The 10,451-nt window shown below is 43.1% G+C and overlaps 1 protein-coding gene across 1 annotated transcript; it reads left to right on the top strand.

Annotated features, from left to right (window-relative positions):
• Window positions 1-2,844: 2,844 nt before the first annotated feature.
• Window positions 2,845-8,658, top strand: SVBP (small vasohibin binding protein). Its single transcript, XM_081144245.1, has 3 exons — window positions 2,845-2,960; window positions 3,533-3,743; window positions 8,226-8,658. Exons 2-3 carry the CDS (start codon window positions 3,630-3,632, stop codon window positions 8,310-8,312), a joined length of 201 nt encoding a protein of 66 aa, XP_081000371.1. The 5' UTR covers window positions 2,845-2,960; window positions 3,533-3,629; the 3' UTR covers window positions 8,313-8,658.
• Window positions 8,659-10,451: the final 1,793 nt, after the last annotated feature.

Here is a 10,451-nt window from a genome sequence, read left to right as displayed (position 1 = left end):
TTTCCTTCCCCAGCTAACTGTGTAGCGATTCCCTTTCACACGTTTTGACCCTGAAGCAGCCTTTCTGAAAATCTTGTTCCCATTTACGTTCCAAATCTGAGTAAAACTGAAGATTGGTTTCAAAGACACCCACCAATTAGCCACCGTCTTTAACTCACTCCCTTTATCTGCAGCTGCACCCTGAGGCGCGCTTTCTGACAAGCAAACCTGCTACTGTCTACCAGCCTGTGATAAACCCTTTCCTGCCTGTCTTCACAGTTCTCATAACATCCGTAACTGTATATTCATAATGTCCATAATTGTATCCTAAATAATGCATTTTAAAAACAAAACAAAAACCAGACTCATAGAAACAGAGACCGAAGGGATGGTTACCAGAAGGGAGGGGATGGAGGGATGGATAAAAAAGGTGGAGGGGAATACAGTCAATAATATGTGATGGGTCTACCAGTGGCACATGGCTACTAGAATCAGTGGGGTGATCACATTGTAAGGTATAAAAATGTCGACTCACTATCCTGTACACCTGAAACTAATATAACCAATATAAGATTGCATACCAACTATACTTATATTAAAAAATAAATTTAAAAAATGGTTCTTTCTGGAAAAGACATGAAACTGATGGGAGAGGAGAGAGAGTAGGAAAGAAACTTTCATTTTTACTCTTCATGGTTTTTACAAGGAGCACATATTACTTATATGATATTTAAATAATAATATATATTGGGGAAAACCCAATGCTTTATATACTTTTATGTATTTTTCAACCTTATAAAAATGGAGTACATTGTACATAATTCTCCATAATTTTCTCTTTTCACTCAACATTAGCTTTTGAGTCTAGCTGACACCATGGTGGCCCAAACCATGTCCCCTCAACTCACCCGATTTTGGGGTAGCTGAGACTTGCAGACAAGCTGCCGGCATGTTACCCAAAAGGCTACAGCAGCTCTGGTTATCTGACTTGGGCTCTCTACAAAGCTTGAGAAGGCTGTTTGGCTTGTATGCAGCCTAGGAGTTCAGGAAAGTTAATGCCTCAGGGGATCGACCTGCAGTGACAGGAGTCAGGGGAAAATGCTCTAGCCTCGAACCTTCAGAGGACAGTTCTGAACTGTATTCTTCACAATTCTCAGAGAGCCCTCAGTGGGAATGAGCACAGTAGCCCACAGTCATCATTAGCTCAATAATGCACATTTTATTGGGTTTTATTGGGATCACCTTCTAAATATGAAAAGACTTGCCCCATACTCTGTTTTGGGTGGAGTACAATTTAAGACACTGAAATTCATCCAGACTGATTCACAGAGCTCCATTACATTCACTCACCTCGGTGTGGCAGACCATTGCAAGAATATACCAACAGATTGTCCATTCTTTTGATTATAAAAACATGGTTTCTGGGCTTTTGCTTTTACAAATAGTATTGCTATGAACATTCTTGATACATGTTTTCTAGCTCACATGTGCAAGAATTTCTCTAGGACTGCAGTTTTCAATGTGTGGTCCATGAACTCTGGGAGTCCCTGAGACCCTTTCAGGAGGTTCCCCAGTATCATTACATTCAAAATGATACTAAGCCATTATTTGCCCTTTTCATTGTGTGACATTTTCTTTTTTTCTTTTTTTATTGATTTCAGAGAGAGGAAGGGAGAGAGAGAGAGAAATAGAAACATCAATAATGAGAGAGTCATTGATCGGCTGCCTCCTGCATGCCCCTTGCTGGGGATCAAACCTGCAATCCAGGCGGGTGCCCTGACCAGAAATCGAACCTCGAATCTCCCAGATCATAGGTCGATGCTCAACCGCTGAGCCACGCCAACGTGGCATTGTGTGACATTTTCAATGATGCTGCAAAAGCAATAATTTTTAAGACACACACACACACACACACAACCTTGCAATCACCATTCTACTTTCTAAGAGTCTGACTACTTTAGATATCCCATATAAATAGAATCATGCAGTATTTGTCTTTTTGAGAGGTTGTGCTCATTTTTAAGGGTTTTGATATGTGGTACTAAACTGATTTCCAAAAAGTTGTGACAATTTACACTTTGTGTGTGTCCATCTGGGCAACACCCTGTTTGCTTAGCACCCATCATTTGATTCAACAGGAACAAAAGTAGTGGGCCTGAACACATTTTCCTTTGGATAGGCCATTGTCCTTTCTAGAATCCTGGCTGAAAGACTTGCTGGTGCATTTACTAGCTGTGTGACCTTGGACAAGTCCCTTGTCTTCTCAGTGTCTCTGTTCCTCTATCTGCAAAATGGGGATAATAATAATAGTATATTACTACACATACTTATTAGAAATACATGAGTTAAAGAATGTGGAGCTCTAAGAACAGTGCCTGAAACATAAAAAGCCCAGAAGAGAGGTGACTATTATTGTTCTTGTTGTTAGATTAAACAGGATTTCTGTTGTCAAAGCATTTATCTACCATTTTCTTCAATCCTTGATAATATAATGAATGAAAAATGACAGCCAGAGTGTTTTTGGACTGCGGACGGTTTCCTTTTTCAAAGTCCTGTGGCAAACAGGATCTCACTTGATCTTCCTAATAAGCTCGGAAATCAAGAAGACAGCAATCGCCAACCCCGCTTTCCGAATTCATGATCTGAGGCTCAAAAAGTTACAGTTCTAGCCGCAGGTTTCAGATCTCACTCTTCAAAGCCTAGCAGCTGTCCCAGAAAATATTCCCGGGAAAAACCTTTGTGAAACCGCGCCTTCCGCAGCCTGGAGCCGAAGCGAGGCGTTCGGACGAGCCCTCTGCGCACGCGCGGGCTGCCTGGGGGCGGGGCCTCGGCGCGCCGGCCCCGCCCCGCCCCGCCAGGCCCGGCCCCGCCCACCGAGGCACAGGCTGGGCAGTCCCGGCCTGAGGGCGGCGGAGGCGAGGATCCCCCTTGCTGCGGGGTGTCGGGGACGCGGCGGGGCCCCGAAGTCCTGGGCCCGGGAGGTAAGGTGCGGACTCCCGAGCGCCGCCCGCCTCCGCCGCCATTTTGCACCGGAGAGGGCGGCGGCGGGAGGGGGCCTCCCTGCGGGGGGCGGGGTCGGCGCGGACGGCGGGGGCCTGCGGGCGGCTGCGGGCCGGGGCTGCGGGGCGGGACGGAGATGGGAAGGCCCCGGCCCGAAGGCTGGCAGCCGCGCGAGGCTGGCCCCGCTGTGAGGCTTCGGCGGCGTGTCCCTCTGCGCCTCCGTGTCCTCCGAATTCTCGCAGCCCACGTTGGGTCCAGGACACAGTGTGTGAAGCGCTTTCACGTGAGTCTCCTCATCCGGGCCTCAACAGCGGCTCTTGGGAGGCGGCCAGGGAATGGACTATTGTCCCATTTTGCAGACAGAAAACTAAGGCCCGGAGTGGGGAGATGTGCTGGGGACGCCCAGCGGGGTCGTGGCGACGGGAGCCTGGTCTTCCTCGCGGCCACGCTGCCTCACCGGTCCAAGGAAAGCGCAAAGCTCGGGGATTAGTTAGGCCAATGACTGGCGATTTTTTTTCTTGCTTTTTTCCCCTCCTTTTCTTCTCTTCCCCAGCCCCTTCTTCCCGCTCCGCTTCTTTCCTTCCTTTCCCTTCCGTCTTTCTGTACCATCCAGGTCAGAACTGACTTAAGAAGCATTCAGAAGCCAAGTCATGGATCCACCTGCACGTAAAGAAAAGTCCAAAGTTAAAGAACCTGTCAGCAGAGTTGAGAAGGCGAAGCAAAAATCAGCCCAGCAGGAGCTGAAGCAAAGACAAAGAGCGGAGGTGAGCTTGAGGAGTGGACCTGTATAGCCTGCTGGTCTGCTGGAGATGCTGCTAGAAAGAGAGCTAGTGGAGCTGTGTGGGGAGCCCTGCCTGCCTCCAGGCAAGCGGGTGTCCTCCAGGCTTACAGAGATGAGCCCCGAGTCGCCTGCCAAGTTAGCGTCAGGTCTCCAGGGGACTCCTGGCACAGAGCGTTTGTGGTACCCACCAACCGAGGGAAGGAAGAAAGGAGAAGGAAGGGGCATGTGCGGGAGGGCTCAGAGTGAGAGAGAGCAAATGTCAGACACCCCGGCACAGATGTTCTGCATTTGGCGGGGAGAGTGGCCACTCATAACCCGGAAGGAGAGGCCCAAGCTCTACACCCACCAATGTGTCCTTTGTTCAGTCAACACTTACCATTGATTTGTGAATAAAAAGCTTAAACTATTTACACTGCCTAGGCTGAGCCACATCCCAACATCCATGTTTTCTTTTAGTATTTCATAGCAGGGAAATACTAAAAGAGTGCATCCTTACTGCACTCTTCCCTCTTTCTGTTTGTTTTGTTCATTCCTTTTCTTTCCTTTTATAGAAATTAAAATATACAGAAAAATAAAATATAACAAACACCTGAGTACTCAGCACCTCCGATCGGGAGTGGTTAACATTTTGTCATATTTGCCTGGAGTCTTTTTTTAAAGAAATAAAAATTACATATAAACTTGAAGTCCCTTTTGTCCATTTCCTATCTTATACTCTTTTTTCCTACCCTTGAGCAACCATTATTTTTAAATATACTTTTACATTCAAATATATTAATAGATATCCTTGAACAACATACAATATTTTTTGGTGTTTAAAATTTTACATAAATAAAATTCCATGTTTTATTTTGCATTTTGCTTACATTATTTTTTTTAGAACTATTTTATGTTAATATAAGAATCCAGTTAATTCCTCATCACTGCTCACAGTAGTCTATTTTATGAATCTACTTTAGTATATTTACCCATTCCTCCAGTGATAGGCATTTAAGTTATTGTTTTGTTTTGTTTTTTCTGTTACAAACATTGCTGTAATGAAAAACTTTTAAATGTCTCTTTTGGCACCTCTGCTAGAATTTCCATAGGGTGTATTTAACTAGAACTAGAACTACTAGGTACATTTCAACTTTACTGGACGTTGCCAAATTGCTTTCAAATAGACTGTAAAAGTTTGCACCTGCATTAGCAGTGTACGAGTTCTCATTGCTCTTCTTTCCCAACACTTGACAGGGGCAGACTTTAAATTTTTATTAATCTGACCCATTCATTAAACAAATATTGAGCTGCTACTATGTGCCAGGCACTGTTGTAGGAACTTGAGATACATAAAGGGACAAAGCAGAGGAGAATTCCCGCCTTTGGGGCTTGCATCCAGTGCAGGAGACAGACAATGTACATAATAAGTAAATTTAATAGTGTGTGTGAAGTTGATCCATCAGCTGAAATCTACCTTTAGATTAAGGCAGAGCATCTGAGAGCCATGGACCTGGCCTCTCACAAATTGTTCCCCCTTTACTTCACCTCCCCGTCATCAACTGGATCCAGGCCCCCTGATAATTTTCCTGCATTGCACTTCAGTGAACAGTTTGAGGCCTGCTGTAAGAAACAGCCCTCAGAAACTGTCCTTTGTGCATACTGTAGGGATAGATGTTGAAGACATTGTTTATGTCCTTCTTGACACCCTTCTGGTGAGGTTCCACAGGTTAGATGTATTTGTCTGACTTCAAACCCCAGTTCCTCCATAAACCCCAGTTCTTCCCATGTGACCTTGGATCTGTAGTCCTCTCTGCACCTCAGTTCCTCAGCCCTCCTTGGTAAAATGAAGATGATAATGTCTGCCTCACAAGATTGTTATGCGGAATTGAACTGTTATATGGAAAGTACTTAGCACAGTGCCTGGCACAGAGAAAGCACTCAGGGAACGGCTGCGGTTATTATCAGGAATCGCAGTGCTTCCAAGCAGTCGGCTGCCTGTTAGTGTGCGGCCTCTGCGTTGGACAGCTGATCGCGTTTACGTGGACTTGCTGAAATGTGATGTTGGAGTTGCCCTCTAGCAGCAGCTGGCACTTGTTGAACTCTTCAGATGTGCCAGGCACGGGGCCAACCTGCATATGCGTGACCACGTGTGGTCCTCACGTCAGGGCTTATTGTTACTCGGGTATTGTCACTCCTGTTTTAACTTTGGTAATCCTTCCTGCAATAAGGTAGGGGGACATCAAATACATGACTGTGAGGTAAAAGGCATTATCCTCATTTTAAAGTGAAGCGATGTGACCAGAATCTCTAGTTAAAGAGGGATTGGGGGGCAGGACTGCTAAACAGATCTGACCTTCAGCTCCTGCAAAAAGTGCTTTGCCCTACAGCTGCCTTGCTTTTTTCTTTATTTGTGTTGCCTGGAATGTAATCTCCTAAAATAGGAATGTAACAAGACCCCTTTGTGGGGAGGAAGAGACAGTTTCCATTCAATTCTGCACGGATGCCACATTCCAGAAAGTTAGATGTGAATGAGAGATGTGAGGGTGAACGGGAAAGAAGGCACACGTGGCAGTGGAAGCAGCCTTTGATACTGTTGGTGACCCTTTCTGCCTTGAAAGTCTTTCATTCCTTTGCTCGGACCTCCTGATCCACTTTGAGTCTCTCGTTTCTCTGCTTATTTTATTCTCCCCTTTCTCCTACCAGCCTGTCTCCTTGATCTGGAGGTCTCCAAGGAGCCATTTAATATCCTTCCAGTCCCTAGCACAGTAATGCGCAGGTTACAAATGCTCATTAAAGTGTGAATGAAGCAGAGGTTTGACTAGTGTGTGTGTGCAGCTGAAACAAGATGCGTAAAACAAGCACCTTTGTACCTACCACCCAACTACAGAAGTAGAACATGACCAAGCACTCAGAAGCTCCTTGGGCCCCACTCTGGTCCCGTCCCTGACCCTTCCCATTGGCAGTGCCTTCATTTAATTTCATGCTGTTCTGTATTAATTTACAATTAATAATATTTTGTAGTGTAACAATATATTGTCTAGTTTTGCATGTTTCTGAACTTGATATGTTACTATAGCCTGACTTTCTTCATTCAGCATCTTTTTTAAACCATTCAAATTTATTTTTTATTTGTTTTTACTGTGGTAAAATATATACATATATATCTATCTATATATATATATATATAAGATAAAACATGACCATTTTAACCATCAGTATTATTTTTTAGAATCAGTTATGGTGTTTGTAATTATTTTCAACATTGTGGAATTCCATTTTCCTTAGAGATTATAGGATCTTAACACAATAAAAATAATTTTATGAAAAAAAGACCATAGGATCCTTCAAGCTTACTATTTATTCTAGTCAGTTTTGATCATTTTACTTTCTAGGAATTTATTTCATTTACCTTTTCAAACTTACCGACACAAAGTTCACAATGTTTTTCTGTAATCTCTATTATATCAGTAATTATGTGTGTATTTTAAAAATTCTAATACTATTTGTTTGTGCCTACTCCCTTTTATCTTGATCAGTCATGTTGGAGGTTTGCTTTAGCATTTTCAGAGAACCATCTTGCAGTTTTGGTGATCCTCTGTTGTACGTTTGGTTGCTTTTCCATTAATTCTGCTCTTATTTTGTATTCTATGTGTCTCACTTCTCAGTTTCTTCTTTTTTTTTTTTTTTTTTGCCCCTTTCTTGTCTTCTTTTTAATAAAGTTGTTTCCCCTACACACAAACATGCCCCTTCATTTTTTTCCTCTATAAATTGGGAAGTAGGATGTTTCTGCTCTTTAGTGGACAGACTGAGACTACACGGATAAAGAAAGGTAAGGAACAAAGTAGAGCCCCTGCCCTTCACCTTAGAATGTCTCTTGCAGTTTTCCTTCCACCCCACTGCCTGCCCTGGGTCCTGTCCTCACTGATGTAATAGATGCCTCCTAGGTGGCCTGTAGTCTCCCCTCCCCCCACTCCATCTCGCACATGGTCTCCAGTTATCTTTCCCAAAGCCCCGTTATAATTAAGTTGTTCCCCTGCACACCTATCTTTGGTGGCTCTCCAGAGTCAGCCAGATAAAGTCCAGATTCCTTGGCATGGTATTTAAGTTCCTGACATATTCTTCTTGCTTTCTCCGGTTTCCCAAACTCCCCTCTATAATATCCTTCATATTAGCATACTTGAAGTTTCCAGAACTAATCATTTACTTTCCCATTTTATTTATTTAATCATAATATCCCTTTCTCCCCTCATCACCTGTCAAGTCGCTTTCCCAATCTCTACCTTTTCAAATCCTACTGATCCTTTACAGGCCACGTTAAGTCACCTGCTGCACTGCTTCTTTCCTGGTTCCCCAAATGGAATTAATATCTACTTCTCCTGTTCCCTTACTGGGGCAGTTCTGACACTTTCAAATGACACCGCCTATTGTGTTTGAAGATACATTGAGCAACTGTGTCTATTGCTAACACATCTTTTTCCTCCTTTAGATTTATGCTCTCAACAGAGTCATGACCGAACTGGAGCAGCAGCAGTTTGATGAGTTCTGCAAACAGATGCAGCCTCCTGGAGAGTGAGCCGCCCATGTGGCAAGCGCAGTGGGGCCCCGAGGCCCTGAGTCGTGGTCTGTGAGCTCAGTACCAGTTTTAAGCTGAGATGGCCCATTCGGAGCCTGACAGAACCTGACAAGAAGGCTTTTGTGTTATCCCTAAAACTGGATAAATCTGAACTTCCCGTATGTAACTTCGGCTTCCCTGGTTCCTCTGATTTGAATTGGCCCAGTGCTTACTAAAGAGACCTGTTTTATTCTTCTAAGACAATATTCTTTTTTTAAAAAACCTTTTCTATTGTTTGAGAAAAATCATTGTTTCTTGTGAAACTGTAAATCTCCAAAAATACAAATAAAATGTGCATTTGCTCATACTTTAGTTTGGGGTGCTTAGCCCTAAGAAGTGGATCAAAAAGAATGTTACAGGAAAGAAAAGGTGAGGTGAGCAGAGGGAACCCCTTGCTCCTTCAGGAGGGAGTGGAGGAGAGGGGAGAAAGAACCGACTGCTTCCAGTCTTCATTCTTCCTGGGGCTGAAGCTCTGCGGCCACCTGATCCTCTGTTTGTAGCCACATGGTGTAAATCTGTGCCCCTTTACTCCCAGATGAGCCACTACTCAGGGTCAGAGCTGGAAGCTAGGGTCCTCTGGCCTTGCCAATGCAGACAGCTGGCAGCAGGCCTGCACCAACAGGGCGGGGAGGGCAGGTGCTTTTGCTTTTCCATTTGGGGGTGGCTTGATCAGGCCTAGAAATGGGTTTATGGTGGGGATATTCAGACTGGAATGTCTGAGCTCATGGATATTTATAAGATTCCCACTACATTATAATAACCTTATATATAGCTCCCTAGAGTATGCAACTAAATCATTTCATCTCCAAAGTAAACATTTTGAGAGCCAGGCAGACAGCAGAAATCCAAAAGCATCAACTGAAGGAAATTACAATATAGTGGGACACAGTCATCTAACTCTGAAAAATGTATGATAGAGATAAGAATAGAGAGTGGTGGGCAGGAGGAGAGGGCTCTGTTCCTATAGAGCCAAATCAGAGCAACGTGGACTTCTTTGGATTTTTATTTTTAAATCCTAATTTTAGATTGAATGCATATTTGCCACATCCATTGTTCTACAAACTTCAAGAAGTTAGACCTGAGGTGAAAGGTGCTCTGGTGCCCAGCTGAGGAAGGTGTGGACCAGCCAGCAATTCTTGGTATAGCATCTGGAGGTAGAAATTTGAGAGAGTGCTGGATTTGCTGCTTTCAGTGGACCGGTGTTCTTTTTTGAGGTGCAACTTTAGGGTTCCATACAATACTGTTTATCTCTATTTGCTTTGGATTTTAGAATATGAAGTGGCATTTGAATATCTAGAGTTTAGTATTTTAGAGCTTAGGAAAGACATATAACAAGGTCTTAGAAACCAAATAATGCCCTCAAGCTTCCAAAATGTCTAATCTCTCAACGAATCAAAAGGTAGAAGCTTTGACTGTTGACATAATTGCAAAATTTTAAGTTACAAAAACCGATACACATTCAAGTTGGGCAACATGATTGTCCTGTGACTAGCTCTGCTCTATGGAGCCAGATTCTGTAAATTCATTGCAGCATTATTTACAGTAGCCAAGATATGGAAGCAACCTAAGTGTCCATAAATAGATGATTGGGTAAAGAAGAGGTAGTACATATATGCAGTGGAATATTAGCCTTAAAAAATGAAATCTTACTATTTGCAATGGATAGACCTAGATGGTATTATGCTAGTGGAATAAGTCAGACAGAGAAAGACAAACACCATATGATTTCACTTATATGTGGAATCTAAAAAACAAAATAAATGAACAAATAAAACAAACAAACTCATAGATACAGAGATGATTGCCAGATTGCGGGGGGGGAGGGGGGTGTAAAAAAAGTGAAGGGATTAAGAAGTAAAAATTGACAGTTACAAAATACAGGGATATAAAGAACAGCACAGGGAATATAGTTAATAATATTGCAATAACTATGTATAGTGCCAAGTGGGTAATATACTTATGGGGGGAGCACTTTGTAAGTTATATAAATGTTTAATCACTGGGTTGTACACCTGAAACTAATATAACATTGAATGTCAACTGTAAGTGAAAAAAAATTAAAAAAAAAAAAGAAGAAATGCTTTAATGAGCTGAGTTCCA

This window comes from Miniopterus schreibersii (genome assembly GCF_964146895.1).
Source record: "Miniopterus schreibersii genome assembly, chromosome: 8".
NCBI lineage: Eukaryota > Metazoa > Chordata > Mammalia > Chiroptera > Miniopteridae > Miniopterus > Miniopterus schreibersii.
Note: the sequence above shows the minus strand (reverse complement) of the source record. Positions and strands in the feature narration are given on the sequence as shown.